Consider the following 19111-nt stretch of genomic DNA (forward strand, 5'->3'; position numbering starts at 1 on the left):
ATTTTATTGAACCGCTCCCGTTCAGAGCATAAGCTAATAGTACAGACTACTGGACACATAGATTTATCACCAACACTACTCTAATAAGTATTGCTCATTTAATAGTCTTCATCAATTGAATGCAGCGCAAACTTTTTGAACTTCACCCTTAGTCCCAGTCTTAACTTCAATGTTGCTCATTTTAACCATGGACCTTCCAAATTCCACAGCAAATATCAGTCCAAGCAATCCCCTAACACCCAAAAACCTTTGGACCAAAGGATTGGTGGAATTATCGCTCCACAGGAATTAGCCTGATAACAGAATCCCACGTTGATCCTTCAAATATTTTTAAAAAGAGTTTTCAAAACTCTTTTCACTGCCATCGTTTAGTGCTACTTACTTCAAGGCATCGTCATCTTCTGGGCACAGTGATTGAAGCCGAGGAAGGAAGGTTGCGTCTATCGAAGGGTCAGGACGACTAGTGTTGTTGAATTTGTATAGCCTGTCATTAAAGAATCTACAAGTTGTTGTTCCTATTGTGTGTGCCCCTGCCCACACAATGCATTAGGTCATTTTGTTCAAGAAAAAAAGGAAGCGCGAATTTTACTATAACGGAAACGTTCATGGAAAAACAATTAGTAATTTAGAGAAATACTGATGAAAATATATGTGATGCTTACTAGCAAGGGTGACAAGATCTTGAGTGTTGAGTCCCTTAGCAGCAAATTTTTGCTTCTGATCATTGATGGAATCAGAAGGACTTGGAAGGTTACTGACATCAAAGGCTGATGAAACAGACCATCTTTGCGTCCCAAGTGATCAACTTCCAGTATACATATTGATTCAAAGCATAAGCTAGCAGTACGTTTGACTACTGGAAACATAGATTTATCACCAACACAACTCTATTAAATATTGCTCATTTTATAGTCTTCATCAATTGACTGCAAAGCAAACTTTGCAAATTTTACCCTTAGTCCCCGTCTTAACTTCAATGTTGCTCTTTTTAACCATGGATCTTCCAAATTCCAGAGCAAATGTCAGTCCCAGTAATCCTTTAACACCCATAAACCTTTGGACCAGAGGATTGGTGGAATTATCGCTCCACATGAATGGGTCTGATAACAGAATCCCATGTCAAGCCTTCAGATTTTTAAAAAAAAAAGTTGTCAAAACTCTTTGCGTCGTCTCGTGCCACTCGCTTCAAGGCATCGCCATCTTCTAGGCACAATGATTGAAGCTGAGGAAGGAAGGCTACATCTATCGAAGGGTCAGGGTGACCAATGCCGTTGAATTTATATAGCCTATCGCTAAAGAATCCGCAAGCTGTTGTTCCTATTATGTGGGCCCCTGCCCACACAATGCATTAAGTCTTTTGTTCAAGAAAAGATTGGAGTACGAAAAGAATTTTACTATAATGGAAACGTTCATGGAAAAACAATTAGTAACTTAGAGAAGTACTAATGAAAACATGTAATGCTTACCAGCAAGGGTGACAAGATCTTGAGTGTTGAGTCGTATAGCAACAAATTTTTGCTTCTGATCATTGACGGAATCAGAAGGACTTTCAAGGTTACTAACATCTGAGGCTGATGAAACCGACCATCTCTGCGTCCCGAGTGATCAACTTCCAGTATACATATTGATTCAAAGCATAAGCTAGCATTACGTGTGACTACTGGACACATAGATTTATCACCAACACTACTTTATTAAATATTGCTCATTTTATAGTCTTCATCAATTGAATGCAGAGTAAACTTTGCGAATTACACCCTTAGTCCCCGTTTTAACTTCAATGTTGCTCATTTTAACCATGGATCTTCCAAATTCCATAGCAAATGTCAGTCCCAGCAATCCCCTAATACCCATAAACCTTTGGACCAAAGGATTGGTGGAATTATTACTCCACATGAACAGAATCCCACGTCAATCCTTCAGATTTTTGAAAAAAGAGTTGTTGAAACTTTTTTCACTGCCATCGTCTAGTGCTACTCGCTTCAAGACATCGTCATCTTCTGGGTACAATGGTTGAAGCCGAGGAAGGAAGGTTGGGTCTATCAAAGGGTTAAGGCGACCAATGCCGTTGAATTTATATAGCCTATCGCTAAAGAATCTGCAATTGTTGTTCCTATTATGTGTGCATCTGCCCACACAATGCATAAAGTCTTTTGTTCAAGAAAATAAGGGAGTACGAAAAGAATTTTACTATAACAGAAATGTTCATTGAAAAAACAATTAGTAATTTAGAGAAGTACTAATGAAAACATGTAATACTTACCAGCAAGGGTGACAAGATCTTGAGTGTTGAGTCCCTTAGCAGCAAATTTTTGCTTCTGATCATTGACGGAATCAGAAGGACTTGGTAGGTTATTGACATCTGAGGCTGATAAAACCAGACCATCTCTACGTCCCGTAGATACAACCAAGCTTGCTCTATTGGTCTGCATCAACCATACTCAAAACCCCAAAATTAGTGTAAGCATCAAGATTTACTAGACCACTACAATTATGAAAGCTAGAATTATTTACTAAATCATATAAACTATTCATGAACATTCAAGCCATAAAGCTACTGCTACCATTTGTCCTTCGACCACATAATCCTCTTAATTAGGTACTAAGAGCGCAACTTCTTTTATATTTTTATTTCTTATATGTGTTTTTTTTTCTCTATTTTATTTTAATTGTAGCACCAAATAATAATTTATTTTAAAATATACATATATATAACTTTATTTTCCATGAAGGATTCACAAAATTAAATTAATTGTAATTATACAAAGCCACCATTAATGAATAGACTCAAGAGAAATATTCAACAATTGAAATCCTTTAACAACCCCATAAAACTGGAAGTGTCTGTTCAAATAATAATAAGCTAAATAAAAATTTGTGATTTACATTTAACAAAAGTGAGAAACTTATAAAGTAAACAGAAAGCTGAGGAGAATAATTATTTGTGTTTTCGCGGTGTTTATGCTTTATAATATGGATATGTGTGATTTTTAAAAGATTTTACTAATCGACACAAATGCACGTACGAGCACGGGATGCACGTACGACGCACAGGATGCGCGTGTGTCACATGAGATCCGCAATAGAATGATAGAAGTGCACAAAACATTTTTTACATTGGTAATGCCATTAACAACAATTTGGAATAGCATTTTACTACTTAATAAAATCCTAAACATCTACGGTCTTTGTCAGTTGAAAGCAGAACAATTTTTATGAATTTCACAATTTTTATGATAACTAATAACTAGATTGCGCCTTTGGAGAGTTAAAGGAATTATCTGATTAACTTTTTCATGAATATTTTCAATTTTTACACAGTTAATATCTATTTACTTACCCTAATTTTCTATTGTAAATGTACTCTTTTTCTTTCCAACTTATTTGGTTTTTTTTAAATGACATTCTACTAATACTACATTATTATTTAACACATACAATATCCATGACTGTATTGTGTGTTTTCTGTAACTCAATAATTTTCTTAAAACTTTAAACTAGTTACCTCACAAAAAAAAATTTTGCGTCGCACAAAAGTTTGTTGTTTTACCAAAGGCAAAAAGTAAAACAATGCTTCTCTCCTTCCTTGTATTTTGGATAGTTTTCCGGAAATATCTTGCAAAATATTTACAGGAGAAGCTTTTGAAAAAGCAAATTTACAAGCTATCCTTCACCTTGCTATACTATCCTCCTCGACTTATTTGGTACTCATTCTTTGTCTAGAAATATTTGACCTACTAAGTTTAATTTGTTTTTGCTATAAGCTTTTTTTTTTCCTTCATTTTTGTAGCTATTGTGCAGCGGTTGAGACAGTTGTTTCATTAATGAATTTATGTAATTTGAAACAACTTTTACAGTATCGATTTACTGTAATAAAAGTTTAGTCAATTTGTACGACCAAATGATCGAATTTGTTGTATAGTAAATACTTTAGTTTCAGAAATTGATAAATCCATTTTAGTTAGCACATTTGCTACATAAGGTTAGACCAAAAAAAAAAAAAGGGGGGGGGGGGGGGGTGGTGGTGGTATTTCTGATAATTGGATTCATATTGTCTTCATTGGGATGCTTGAACGCTGTGTAAAGTAACATCATTTTAATTCAACCTTCAGTATACATAATTGGTTCAAAGCATAAGCAAGGAATACATTTGACTACTTGACCTTTAGAATCATCTCCAAGCACCACTAAGTTCTCTAATAATTTTTTTTAAACTGGTACAGCCATTAACAACAATTTGGAATAGCAATTTACTACAAAGTACATAGAATCCTAAACACATATATATGTATAGTCTACATCAGTTGAAAGCAGAGCAATGTTTACGAATTTCGCCATCAGAATCAGTCTTAACACCAATGTTACTCATTTTAACCATGGACTTGCCAAACTCCACACTGAATGTCAATCCAAGCAATCCCCTAATACCCAAAAACCTTCGGACCAAAGTATTGGTGGTATTGTCGGTCCACAACAACTGGTCTGATAACATAATCCCACGTTTATCCTTCAGATTTTTGAAAAATGAGTTGTCGAATCTTTTTTCGCTGCCATCGTCTAGTGCCACTCGCTTCGAGCCATCGCCATCTTCTGGGCACTGTGCTTGAAGCTGAGTAAGGAAGGTTGCATCTATAGAAGGGTCAGGGCGACCAGTGTCGTTGAAGTTGTACAGCCTGTCTCTAAACACTATGCAAGATGTTGTTCCAATAGTGTGTCCCCCTACCCACATAATGCATTAGTCCTTTTGTTCAAGAATAACTCTATCGTTTCAATTGTTTAGCTCTATATCTTTTTTGTTTGTTTTAAAACAGGTGCTTAGGAATTAATTTAGAGAAATAATGAAAATATATGTAATGTGCACTTACCAATAAGAGTGACAAAATCCTGAGTGCTGAGACCCTTTTCTGCAAATTTTTGCTTCTGCTCATCAATGGATTCAAAAGGACTTGGAAGGTTACTTATAACATCTGATGCTGATGAAACTCGCCCATCTCTACGTCCCATAGGTACAACCCAGCTTGCTCCATTGCTCTGACATCCAAAATTTAAAATTAGTATATATCAGCTCGCTCCAATTTTTTTATGTGTAAGTGAATTATTACACTCTCAAGTAATCACCTAAAATACGATAAATCTACATATCTGCCCATAATGATTGAAACTAGCTAGTAAACTGAAACTAAGTTAAGATAACTAGATATGTACGACATGTTAAATTATACTAAAAGTGTAACCTGATATAACATGTTAAATTATACTGATAGTGTAGCAATCCAGATTGAGAAGATTTATTAGGAAGATAATGATTTACCAAGGCAACGGAATCACGGGCAGCAAGAGCAAGAATGTCAGCACAAGAGACAACTCCAGGACAAACGTCTTCAAGTTGCTTCTTAGCATCATCAATAACTTCATATCCTCTTAAGTTACCATTTGGGCCAGCACTTTTCTCTGTGTCTGAACCATCAATAAGGATAGAACCATCACAACCTTGTACAAAACAATCATGAAAGTGCATTCTCAGTAATCCTGGCGCCACCGTTGGATCAGATTGAAAATGAGATTTCACCGTTGATTGAACAATAGATTCGACTCTAGGACATGTGCTAGAATAAAATCCAACACGAGTCCCTTGGCCTCGTACCATGGTTGTTGCCATGGCTAGCATGACAAGAACCATTATCATGGTTAGTTTGCTTGGGAAATTATAACTCATAATGCTAATTTAATTATGGTCTTCGAGTACGTAAATTTTGTATAGCTATTGTGGTGCTTAAGGTAGAAAATGCTTAAGTCTCTGCGTATATTTATAGGCAATGGGAAATGACTAGCTAGTAAGCAAGGCTGACCGCGCGCGACTTCGAGAAATTTCGCAATGGGCAATGGGGAATGTTTCTTTCTTTCTTTTTTTTGTTTCTTTTCTTGGCTTCGGTGGGTGAGGCAGGAAAATAATTTAAAAATTAAAGAATTTAAATTGTCTATAGTAGTTTAAAGAATTTTTGAACTTTAATGTATTTTAAATAATTTTTTGTAGCCGGTAAACTGTCCTACTTTCCGGATTACTAATTCCCTTATTAGTGATGACGATTACATGTTGTTGAGACGTATTATATTTAAGTACTCCATGCGTTCCATTTTGTTTAGTATTAAACCGTTTAAAAGAGAATGACTTAATCCTATATTTTTTTAATGAGAAGTTTTTATAGTACATAAATACAATGACATTTTTAAGAACACAAATTTCAAAAGTTTTATAGCTACACAAAATATTATGACATATTTAAGCTGTAAATTTTAAAAGTTTTCATAATATTCTAGTGAACGTTTTGACAAGTCAAAATATATAACAAGCAAAATGAAACAGAGGGATTAATTAAAAATATGATCTCTCTAACAACTCAATTTTTTAGAGGAGATGACCATACACCTAATATGGCATCAGAGCATGGTAAGAGGTCCTGAATTCAAGTCTTATTGTCACTCAAAAAGCAAGAAAAAAAATCATTTGTTAGACCTATGAAAAAAAAAAAAAGGGTTGCATGTGAGGGGATGTGTTGAGACATATTATTATTAAGTTATTAAAAGTATACATCCTAACAACTTAAACTTTTAGATGAGATGGTCACATTTCAATACTTATACCCTGTAGGTACTCTGATCGTGTAAATATACTTTACTTGTATCAAAATTAAACTCAGTAAAAAAAAAAAAATTGTTTGAGGAGGATGACTGGGAATGTAATTACAGCTAGCAGCCTGATCAATTAGTTAGATGCATTTATTTTTTTGTTTATGAGGAATTAAAATTTAGAGGAGGATAACATTTGTGTTTTTTATTCCAATAATAGGAAGTTTTTATATTGGAAGACGCTCTGAAATCATAACTGCTAGGGGTTGTTATTCATTTGTTTGCATATACTAGGATAATTTTATCATATACAATTAGCTAGGTGACCTTTTGGATGGATCTCATACAGTTTGAGAAATTATGATGACCTGGCAATTCTAGTATTCATTTATAGATTTGATTAAGGTTAAGATCTCAATCTAATAATAATAATTTCAAATGGAACATAATTATAAAGAATTTTGACATCCATTAATGGAAATATAATTGGCTTAATACGCTAATTATAGTAGCGGCACTGCAACTATTATTTGCTACATTTGTGGTTTCAAAACTTCAAATGTATGGATTTTGTGTTTATACATGATCTACTAGTACAATCCATTTGAATTGAGGCATTTGAGCAATTTAAATTTTAACGGAGGATTTCAAATAAAATTTTAAGATTTGACCTTTCATTCTTCCAGAATTATGTTACTTGAGTTTGCATTTCAAATCCACATGTACTTTTGACATACTCAAACGGGTTCGACTACGTTACCTTGGAAATTGGGATAAAAGAAAACTTAGTTCCTCTTCCAGAAAATTATTCTCTACCCTTTCCCTCTTAATTTCAAGAAAGTAAAATGGAAAACTATTCTTTATTATTAAAAGCATACAAAGAGTTGCATCCCATGCATGGTGCTGTTTGTATTAAGAATTTTTTAAAAAAAAATTCTCAGAGCGCTATCTTTTTGTTTTTACATTTACTTTTTTGTTGCTATTTCCATGCAAGGTAATTTTCGGTGGAGGTTGGTGGGATTTTTTTTTTTTTTTTTTTGAAGTTGAATTTGTGTATGTGCGACAAAGAATGATTAACAGAATAATGTAAAACTTTGACTAAGGTAGGTTCGAGAAGAAACGTGCAGTAACGTATTACTTTCAGGTTAATATATTTACAAGCAATTGCACATACACGTAGATTCACTAATAATCCAATAAAATTAGAAAAATAGTATAACTTGTATAGTTGCAATAGATATTTAAATAAAGTATAGTTATTTGAGATATTAGATCCTAATACCTTAATTAATTCACATCTCACCTTTGTCACTTTGGCGAATATTCGTTGGAGGCTAAGAGACTAGAGAATAACTGGGCCTTTTCTCCTTATATATTAATCTTCATTCCTTGAATTCAGAACTTCTCCTTGTATATATCCTATATTTCAAATTAAACAGTGGATTCATAACAGTTTTGACCTAACTTTCCAGTTCCATTGAAAACCCCACTATCTGGAAAGTGGTGTTGGTAATATTGCAAAAAGGTTTTGTGGTAATTGTAATATTTCAGAACAAGTCATACCTCATAGTAATAAAATACAACTTATGGTAATGTTTCAGAACAAGTCATAACTCATAGTAATAAAATACAACTAGTAGTTAATTTGATTTTTTTAGAGATTGCTACATTCACCAATAATACATTCTTTCCTTTTCGGGTCATAGGTCACTATGTGAAACATAGCACTTATATATTCAAAATTACAACTTGTATACATTTTGCTTTTTATTCACGAATAGGTACTCCCTCCCTTCCAAAATAAGTGTCCTTTTAGGCTTTTTATTTTGTTCTAAAATAAGTGACACTTTAGGATTTCAAGAAGAAATTAATTCTATTCTTTCAAACTTACCCTTATTTATTATCAAGAATCATTAAATAACTTTTCTTTTTCTAAGCATTAATTAGGGGTAAGTTAGTAAAACACTCTTAATTTTCTAGGTGAGTGAAGAATTTCTTTATCGATTTGCGTGAAATTTAAAGAACACTTATTTTGAAATGGAGGGAGTATTATACAGAACCAAAACCAACAAATGCGCATTGGTATCGCCTTGCATATACTTAACTTCTAGGATATACTAATTGGGCGAATCCCGATAGAGATAATAATTAGAAGTATCGATACTTTCTACCTTATATCAATAGGGAAGAAACTGGAAATTCACACTTATACGAGAATTTGAAGCGGAGACTTCACGATCTTAACACTTGCACCAAGTTATAGATAGTTATTAATTAGAGGTATCGATACTTTCTAGCTTATATCAATAGGGAAGAACCTGGAAATTCACATTTATACGCGAATTTGAATTTGAGATTTCACGATCTCAACACTTCCACCAAGTTATAGATAGTTACCTCACTGGCTACTAAGAAAATACGGATTTCCACCTGACTATATTTCTGATAGCGTTAGGACAATAAGTTCTCAAAAGTTTAGTTCGTTTAGTTTAAGTAGTTTCGTTTAGTTTAAGTAGTGCCTTTAATTGGTGTTTAGTGACTTAATGTTGTAAAAATAATATATTAAAATTAATGTAAGAAATTAGAATTATCTATCCTTTGTATTCATTATGTTTTTTCTTAACTAAGTTTGCATAGATTTCTATGAGATAGAATACATTTCTTTAAGTAATTTTTCTCCGTGTGATTTTTATTAATTTATCTCACCTTCTTTCCGCATCTTTAAGTCATAATACTCTAATTGTGATTTGTGAACCGGCTCATGCAACATATCATTTTGCGTGCGTAAAGTATTTGTCACCTTTTCTTTTGGCACAAGCTAAATAATGTAATTATTTACATCAACTAGGAGTGTCAAATGGCGAGTTTAATTGAATTTGCACGAGTTAAAATGAATGGAGCAAATAAATGAGATGGCTAACTTAAAAAAATTGGGGCAAATTGCACGATTGTCCTTTGTTGGGGGTGGTCTTTAGTTTTTGCCCCTCAAATTGCTAGTCTTTAAATTTTTCCCTTCGCCTAAAATATCCCGAGGTTCTGGGTTCGAACCCCGGCTTAATCATAAAAATAAAAAAAAAATCGCAAGGCAAGGCTTTGCAAAAAGTTCTGTCTTATGCGGCAAACTTTGCCTTAAGGCATAACTAAAAATCTGCCGAAGAGGCTAAAACTTTGCCTTATGATGCAAACTTTTAGTTATAAGGCAAACTTTTAGTTATAAGGCAAAGTCTATGCCCTAAGGAAAAGTTCTGCCGTATGAGGCAGATTTTTAGTTATGCCTTAAGACAAATTATGCTGCATAAGGCAGAACTTTTTGCAAAGCCTTGCCTTGCGACTTTTTTTTTTTTTTTTTTTTTTACTGAGCGGGAGTTCGTACCCAGAACCTCAGGGTATTTTCGGCCACCTTTTCAAGCAAAGGCCAAAACTTAAAGACCAGCAATTTAAGGGACAAAATTTAAAGACCACCCCAGAAGGACAATCCGCGCAAAAAAATGAAAAAAAATTGGGTCGTCAAAGCCCAACATGCGAAACTCTTAACAAGTTTTAATTTCATTATTTATTATATATTTTATTACCTAACAAAAAAAATTCTTTCTTTACTATGGCTAGATATAATTTCTTAAAATAGTCTTTTTAAAATATATTAACAAGATTTTGCATGGGTCAATTTTGGCTACATATTTTTAGCCCAAATCAATCCAACTTTCAAAGGAGTTGAATTGGGCCAGTCGGAATAATGGATTAATAAAGGGGAACTTACAAAAATACTAGTAAATATACAACTATTTACAATACCTACAACTATTTTTTAATTTACAAAACCTACAAAATATACCCCATAAATGATAAAAGGAATTTTTTTTTAGATATGGTCAATAAATATGGTAACAAATTTATGCAGGTTATATTTTTTCCTTAATTTGTCCTGACAAATTCTCCTTTCCTACGTATCATTAATAATATAATTAATAATATGATGAAGGCAATAATATTAAGTATAAGTGACATAAATAATATACATAAATTTTTAGATATGGACAATTTAGTATAAATATGGTAACCCATTTATACAGGTTATATTTTTTTCTTTATTTGTCCCTACAATCTTCTTTCCTACCTACCATTAATAATATGATGAAGGAAATAATATTAAGTATACTTGACATATACCATATATACTGAACATGTACCTTTAAGTCATCTTTTGAAGGTTTTTCCGCTTTCACCTTGAACTTAGCCTTCAAACATAGATAGTGTTAATATAACATATATTAAAAACAATATACTACATACTATATTTATGCATATATGTGCATGAGTGCATCGATATCTCCATATACCATATACTATATCAGGTATATTTTCATATACCATATACCATATCAGGTATATTTTCATGTACTTTCTTATACCATATACCATATCTTTTAATGTACTTTTCTTAATATTAATATACTTAAATAAATTTCTTTAAGTCCCAAATTAACAATTACATTCATCAAGTGAAAATAAAAAAAGAAGAATAAAGAGGAGGAAATGAAAGAAAAAAAATATTTTTAAAACGGTTTGAAAGAAAGAGAATGTAAAAAGTGAATATATGCATTAATGGTAGTAACTCTTAAAATTGAGTATTATTGATATTTTAGGAATGTACAAAGTTGTATTTTTGTAATTAAAAAGTTAAATTTTTGAATAAGTTATATTTATGTAATTTTTATAAAGTAGTTGTAATCTTTTAATTACCATTTTAAAAAATTGTATTTATGTGAGTTTTCCATTAATAAATAAACAGGTTAACTGAATATTTGACTGACCATATTTTCATAGCCTAATTTTATCATCCATAATTGATATAATCTACCCTTTATAAAGTGGTAATAGTACCCCTAAGTAATATGTAATTCTTATCAGATTATGTCCATTAATGATAATGTTTGATCATAGACTACGATATCGTTAATGTTAAATTTATTAATCTAGTATACCTTATAAATAATTTTAACACTGCTGGAGTTCTAAATCTGGAGTTCTAGCTAAATCTGTGTGTTTGTGTATAGTGTCATCAGATATTTTGTTTATTTTTTCTACAATCGAAGCCCTTACCTCATAAATGTCTTAGCATACTTGTCTGAACTTCAGGCACATGTACTTGAAGTTTATGCAAAAATGTATGATATTTCCGTCATATGTTCCTTAAATTCGTTCAAAAATATCTAAACTTCTGCCATTTGTGTCTTAAATTAGTCATGTGTTAGATCTCCCAATTTCAGATGAAATTTTCGCAACTTCAGGCCTCTATATTTGAAGTTCTTAAAATGGTAAGCTTGCAAATTTTTATACACTATAAATGACTTAAATGATGGTCTCAATATCGATTATTCGTGCACTTTGCACCTAACTTCATTTCTTCGAATCCATTAGAATTAGACGCAAGTTTGATGCTAATTTGCAATCTCTGACCATCTACAATTTAAAGAAATAGAGTAAGCAAAGTAGGATTTGGTTATTCCAACCTAATATTTATTGGGAAAAGGACATTACCCTAGCCATTAGGAATTTGTTTGGCCCACATTAGATCTTATTACCGCGATTTGGCCTTTCCACCCAAACTATTCCCAGGCGCTAGCTCAGCAGCCCAACCACTACAAAAGAATCAGACGTTTTGTGGCGACTAAAGTCGCAACGGAAGATCAAAAAGTCGCCACTAAAGGTTCATTACAAAAATATCGGACTTCTCTAGCGACTTTAATATCAAAAAGTCGTCACTAAAGGTTCACTACAAAAAGATCAGACTTGATCAAAAAGTCGTCACTAAAGGTCAACGAAAATAATTCTTACTGAGCCTTCAAAAAATATCCCAAAACATGTACAATATGTGTATAATTAGAAAGTATACGTTGATTGAGCCTTCAGAAAATATCTCAAAACATGTATAATATGTGAATAATTAGTAAGTATACATTGATTGAGCCTTCAGAAAATATCTCAAAACATGTATAATATGTGTATAATTAGTAAGTATACGTTGATTGAGCCTTCAAAACATATCCCAAACACATGTATAATATGTGTATAATTAGTAAGTATACGTTGATTATACATTTATTAAACTGAAATTATACAACAATGATACATTTCCTAAACACGTACTGTATGGATACATATTCTATACGATAATGATACGGTTTCTATACATATGATAGATTTCTATATATAATAGATTTCTATATATAACAATGATACAATTTCTATACATATGCTGAAATTTTAGTAGAAAAAAGACTAAAACTGGAATTTTTTTAAAAAGGCTAAAAAATATCTTTTACGCTTTTTGGGTCATTCGGTTGGCAATAGTTTGGGCGGGATCGTCATTTGTGTCCTTTTCCCATATTTATTTGCTTGAAATCTTTTAAGTGCAATATGTTCTACTTCCACTAGATTTATTTTGGGAAAATTTCAATAATGTACAATTTAGCATACAAAATTACATTTGCGTAGCCGTATTTTTAAATTACACCCCACATAGCCACTTTTTTCACAATATACAATTTTATACATCTGGAGTAGACAATTTTCTACCTTGTATAAAAGTATATAATAATGTATATAGTGTATAATAATGTATAAGAGGTGTTTATATCCAAGAAAATTCAATTGTATACAACAATATTGATGGATATAAATTATTCATGATATTTTGTATATAAAACTGAGTTTTTAAATAACATGAATAAATATATTCTATTCTCGCATATTTTCTGACAAATTCTACGGAAGAAAGTCTTTGCCCAGGAAGAATATAGAAGAAACAAATTGTCAAAAAGTAAGCAAAGAATTCAATAGAAAACCACGAATTCATAAGTCATAACCGTGGAGTTTTACATGTGGGAATTACAAAAGACAACATTGGGAGAAGTTGCAAAATCCACAGGTGTCGCCGCTTCATACTCACAACCATCAAGTGTTGAAATCGACGGGTGTTACTGCTTCATACTCACACCCATCAAGTATTGAAATCTACGGGTGTCACCGCTTCATACTCACACCCGTCAACTGTGGGCATCAAGAAAAGAGTTGCAAAAATCCACGGTGTCAAGCCTTCCATACTCACACCCGTCAAGTGTTGAAATCCACGGGTGACACCGCTTCATACTCACAGTCGTCAAGTGTTGAAATTCACGGGTGTCGCCGCTTTATACTCACACCCGTCAATTGTGGGCATCAAGAAAAGAGTTACAAAATTCACGGGTGCGACTACAGTTGTCATACTCTCACCCGTCAAGTAAGGTCACGGATGTGAACACCAACTTTAAAGAATGCATTCGTAGGGGGAGACACTACATGCTCCTATAAATTGAAGCATCACCTTGCTTACAAATCATCCAATAATTTACAAGACAAAGTGTTAATCTTGATCTATTCTCTTTTCTTTCTCTTATAGTAAAAATATTTCTCCAAGTCTTTTAATATTTCTAGCTTCTTAAATTCATATTTTCTTTTTTCTAACTCCATAATGGAGTAATCTCTTTTTGTTGGGATAGTTGAAGAAACTTGGTGTAATGATATATTATCTTATTTTAGTTATTCCTCGTCTTAATATTAGTTAAGTGTCATACTTTGTGTTGGAATGATATGTTCTACTAATCATTATCGTTACTTAGTATATTTTGTGTTATGATTATAGTTATATTAATCTGTACTTCTAACAAGAAGGGAAATTAATATACTATAATAATCACATAAAATATATATGTAATAATAATTTTTAGAGAACTCAATGTGTTCTTGAAGGAATGGACTGTCAACCCTGTATGATACCATGTCAGTATATGATATACCATGTGTGTATCACTGAAGACTGAGTAGTATTTTTTGAAGGAATGGTCCAACGTTCGATGATACCTTATCTGTATATAATATATATCATGTGGATATCATAGAGGACTGAGTGTTTTTCTTGAAGGAATGAACTGACAGTCCCCTATCTTACCATGTTAGTATATGGTATATACCACGTGGGTATCACAGTATACTGCAATAGTATACTTCAATTGCTACTGGTTTGGTATACTAAATGCTAAAATATGTTGTATGTTGAGATATAGAATAAATAAATAAAAAATATATCAATTATCCTTCTTATTGATATATAAAAAAAATAAAAAATAAAAAGGAGCCAAAAGATATAATTAGATTATGAAAAAAAAAAAAAGGAACTAAACAAAAAAAAAAATTGAAAAAAATGAAATTAAAAAAAAGAGAAAAAATAAATAAAAATCACCAGAAATTAAAAAAAGAATAATAAATAAAACTAACAAAAAAGGTGAATGAAATTAGATTATGGAGATAAAAAATAAATAGATGAAAATAAAAAGGAACAAGAAATTAAAAAAATAGAGAAAACAATAAAAACAAAGGAGCTAGTATTAAATATGGAATCAAACTATGGTGAAAAAGAAAATAAAAAATAGTATGATTTGGGAAAGAAATAAATGAACAAAAAAGGAGAAAAAGAAAAAAATCGAGAAAAAAAAGATAAGAAGTAGAGAAATAAAAAAGAAAAAAAAAAGACAGTTAGCTACAAAAAGTACAATACGTGGGAAGGGTAAATAGTTTTGGGGGTATGAAAGTAAGGGGGCATGCACCCCCTCCCTCTTCCCCTTTTTTAGGTATAGCTACATTTTTGCTAATTACATTTAGTAGCTACAGTAATGTATATTCAACTTCGGCTGTATTTCGCTATAGTCAATTCGAATGTATTCATTCGTAGCTTCTTTTACACTGTATTCAACTTATTGTATTTAAATTCGGTTGTATTCAAACAACATAAATGAAAAAAAAATGCAGGGATATTCAGTTGTATTCAAATTCACTGTATTCATTTGTATGCAAAAAAATCTCCTTCGAACTATAGGCAAAAAAATATATGAAGACACACTCTGTTTTACACTAAAAAAATAACGAATACACTCAGATTTGAGATACAAAAAATAAAATACATTTAGATCTGAGATACAAGAAATAAAATACATTAAGATTTGAGATATAAGAAAATAAAATACACTCAAATCTGAGATATAAAAAATAAAATACGCTTAGATATGAGAAAATATACTCAATGTTGAAGAAGGTGACCAGATTTTTAAGCTTAGAAATAATGATTGCATGGGCACGTACCAGGTCCAAAAATATTTTACTAGTGGAAAGGCAAAATTGAAAAAACTAGAAGTGGTAATAGGGATGAAAGAGAACAAGTGATGAGAATTGTGATAAAGTTGAATACGAAAGTTTAGATTAAAAAAGAAAATAACGGAAGAGGAAAAACCTAAGTTGTCTAGTAGATTTATTAATCGAGTTTTTTTCGTGGGGGGTGGGGGGTTGGTGATGTAGCTATCAGATGTAATTAAAGTAAAGTGTAGTTACTAAATATAAATAACTCTTATATGTTCTCTACACCACATAAATTTCCCCATATATATGATGTAAGACAAATCCATGTCTTAACTTGTAAAATTGCATTTTTTTTGTCCGGATTGCCCTTCAAAGGCATTGGCCTTTAATTTTTGTTCCTCAAATTGGTGGTCTTTAATTTTTGTCCTTCGCCTACCTATATGAGGTTACTGGTTGAACCCTAATTCGGTAAAAAAAAAAAAAATTCCAAGGGCGAGTTTGTAGCAAAGTTAGGCCTATTCGGGCAAAAATTAGGCCTTAAGGCAAACTATTACCCAAAATTAGGTCTTAAAGCAAATCTCTGCCTTAAGGCCTAACTTTTGCCCAAAATTTTAGGCCTATTCAGGCAAAAGTTAGGCCTTAAGGCAGAGATTTGTAAAATTTCAATTAAGTAAAAAAAAAAAAAAAAGAATGAATTGCATGTTATTCCTGAAGGCACAATTCTGCCTTAAGGAAGCAGACCGATTCTTAATTGGTTCAATTTCATAGTGATTTCAGTCTACAATTTTTTATTTTATCGTGTCTTGAGTTGAAACGTATGAATCAAGTATCATGAACAAAAAAAATTCGAGAAGTTGAGAACAAATCTATATATTCACTAGTTTCTTCTGTCGCCTCTCTCTATTTTGCTTAGTCCATAGCTTAATTAGCCGTTGTAAAATCCATGTAGATGAATTTTTTCGTCCCTCTCTCGCCTCTAAGAAGGTGGTTTACACACACTTGCCATCTGTCAAGCTAGAGATTTTTAGCATCTGAAAGTTATAGTTCAGGCTGGTAATGTAAACTAAGCACAATTTCAGTATAGAATTAATAAGAACGTGATAGTATATTGGGTGGGGTGGGGGGGGGGGGGGAGGACTAGACATAATTTCAGTATGAAACTAATAAAATCGTGATAGTTTAAGGAGATTTTGATCCATTATCTCTTGATACGAGGTTGAAGTATTTTCAGATAATTTTTGTTTTATTTGATTTGTATAATTGTATCAAAGTTTGGCTGTACTATTAAATTGTCAAAATGAGAATTTAGGCATATAATAATAATAATATTAAAAGCTTTTCATATCTTTAAAGTGCGTAAAGCTTTTCAAAACGTGTGCCGTGAAAGTGCGTAGACTTGGAGGTTCATTAAGGAGCTGTCGAGTTTGTTCCAAATGTTAAGAATTCTACTTAAAAATTTGTCCATTCGGGTAGGGTTAGGCATAAATAACGAAAACTGAAAAATTGGACCGAACTAAATTAATTTAGTTTTTCGGTTTTTGTTTTTTATATTCGGTTTCGGTTTACGTTTTCAGAAACTTCGATGTTCGATTCAGTGTTCAGTTTTTAGAGTTCGGTTCTTCGGTGTTTCGGTTTAAACCAAAATTTAATACATTACCCAAAAAAATTAAAATAGTCCAGGCCCATTAAGTTTAAGCTAAAAAATAACCCAATTGTAACAAGCCCCAAAAAAACCAATTGTAATATCCTTAACAAAAGAAGGTGACTAGGATGTGTCATTAGGATTAATGTATGTCCTTTATGTGCTTTCTTAATTATTTTTACTGTATGTGTATAACACCTAGTAATCCTATATCATGGTTATGATTTTCTGTTCTTGTGTATCCTGTTTGTTTGATTTTGATCTCAATTTATCAGTTTTATATTTTATTGCTTTTGAGAATATGAATTAGTGTAAATGGAATTGCTTCTAATATTATATTAAAAAAACCGAATTGAAAAAACCGAAACCGAAACCGAAAGAACCGAACTGAACTAGTTTGGTTCGCTTTTCGGTGTCTACCTTCAAAAAACCAAAACCGAAATAGCCGAATCGAAGTTTGAAAAAATTGAACCGAAGAACCGAACGCTCACCCCTACATACGGGTACTATGTATACTTAGAGCCTGTTTGGATTGGCTTATTTTAGATGCTTTAAGCCAAATTAGTTTTTAAGTATTTTTTCTAGTGTTTGGAAAAAATGAAAAAGTGCTTTTAAGCACTTGTTTTTAAGCCAAAAAAACAAAAATAAATAAAAAATCATAAGATAGGATTTTTAACTAATGACTTTGGGCTTATAAGTCAAAATATATAAGCCACTACTGGTGCAAAAATTAGTAGCGCACTATACTAGTAGACATCGTTTGGACAAGGGAAATGATAAGTAGATTTATCCCAATATTAATCAAAATAGAATTACTTTGGTCTTTGTTATACGTCGGCTCTAGTTTTCTTTTCATAGTTAGATTTTTTTTTTTCCTTCGACACCTGAGGCAACGCCAATGTGAGAGTTTTAGCCAAAAGGGACAAAGCTGAATTTGAACTTTTTCTTCTTGAAGTACTTTGATACAGAGCACTCCACCCATCGCACATTGGAGTTTCTTTAGTGACAAGTCTAAATATGAGATGATTTACTAATAAAAATGGTATGAATTACATACCTCAAAATATAAGGAAAAAAAATAACTAGGCAATATTTAAAAATTAATTGCACAATTATATCAGCATTAATTAGTTACTCCCTCCGTCTCCAATTATTTGTGGTGGTTACTAAAAATAGATGTCTTAAATTATTTGTCATTTTAGGAGTTCAAGACATAATTGATTATTTTTTCCTATTTTTCCCTTAGTAGAATTTTGTTATTAATGATGATGACACATAAATAGAATAAAATTTAATGGAGAGAGATTATAACTTCGACATAAATAAGGATAAAGCTAGTCAAACGCCCCTCCTAATTAATATTTCTTAGGGGCCTTTAGAATTAAAAAACGACAAATAATTTGAGACGGAGGAAGTATCATTCCATTTCATAGAAACTAAATAGTAAAAATCATAACAACTTCCAAATAAAATCCCTATTGTTCATCTAAACGAGAATCAATCTCAACCGAAACAGTTTTTTCTATTTCGGACATAATATTTAGTTTCCATAACTGATAGTACAACCCTTCAATTCTTTTGAACATACAACATTCTTCTTTTCGTTCCTTTCTTTTGAATTTAACTTTGGATATTTATATATTATTTTAACATAGTACAACTTTGGTTGGTGAT

At 31.9% G+C, this 19111-nt stretch overlaps 1 protein-coding gene and 3 pseudogenes across 1 annotated transcript; all 4 read right to left on the bottom strand.

Moving 5' to 3' along the window:
• Window positions 1-111: 111 nt before the first annotated feature.
• On the bottom strand, window positions 112-866 carry LOC132062163 (cationic peroxidase 2-like; annotated as a pseudogene).
• A 52-nt stretch (window positions 867-918) lies between these two features.
• Window positions 919-1670, bottom strand: LOC132062164 (peroxidase N1-like; annotated as a pseudogene).
• A 52-nt stretch (window positions 1671-1722) lies between these two features.
• Window positions 1723-2432, bottom strand: LOC132062165 (cationic peroxidase 2-like; annotated as a pseudogene).
• Window positions 2433-4062: 1630 nt separating this feature from the next.
• Window positions 4063-5838, bottom strand: LOC132062778 (peroxidase N1-like). The gene is made up of 3 exons (XM_059455275.1): window positions 5312-5838; window positions 4866-5031; window positions 4063-4719 (listed from the first exon to the last, which is right to left on the bottom strand). The coding sequence occupies exons 1-3, from the start codon at window positions 5714-5716 to the stop codon at window positions 4301-4303; spliced, it is 990 nt and encodes a 329-aa protein (XP_059311258.1). The 5' UTR covers window positions 5717-5838; the 3' UTR covers window positions 4063-4300.
• Window positions 5839-19111: the final 13273 nt, after the last annotated feature.

Source organism: Lycium ferocissimum, chromosome 7 (assembly GCF_029784015.1).
Source record: "Lycium ferocissimum isolate CSIRO_LF1 chromosome 7, AGI_CSIRO_Lferr_CH_V1, whole genome shotgun sequence".
NCBI lineage: Eukaryota > Viridiplantae > Streptophyta > Magnoliopsida > Solanales > Solanaceae > Lycium > Lycium ferocissimum.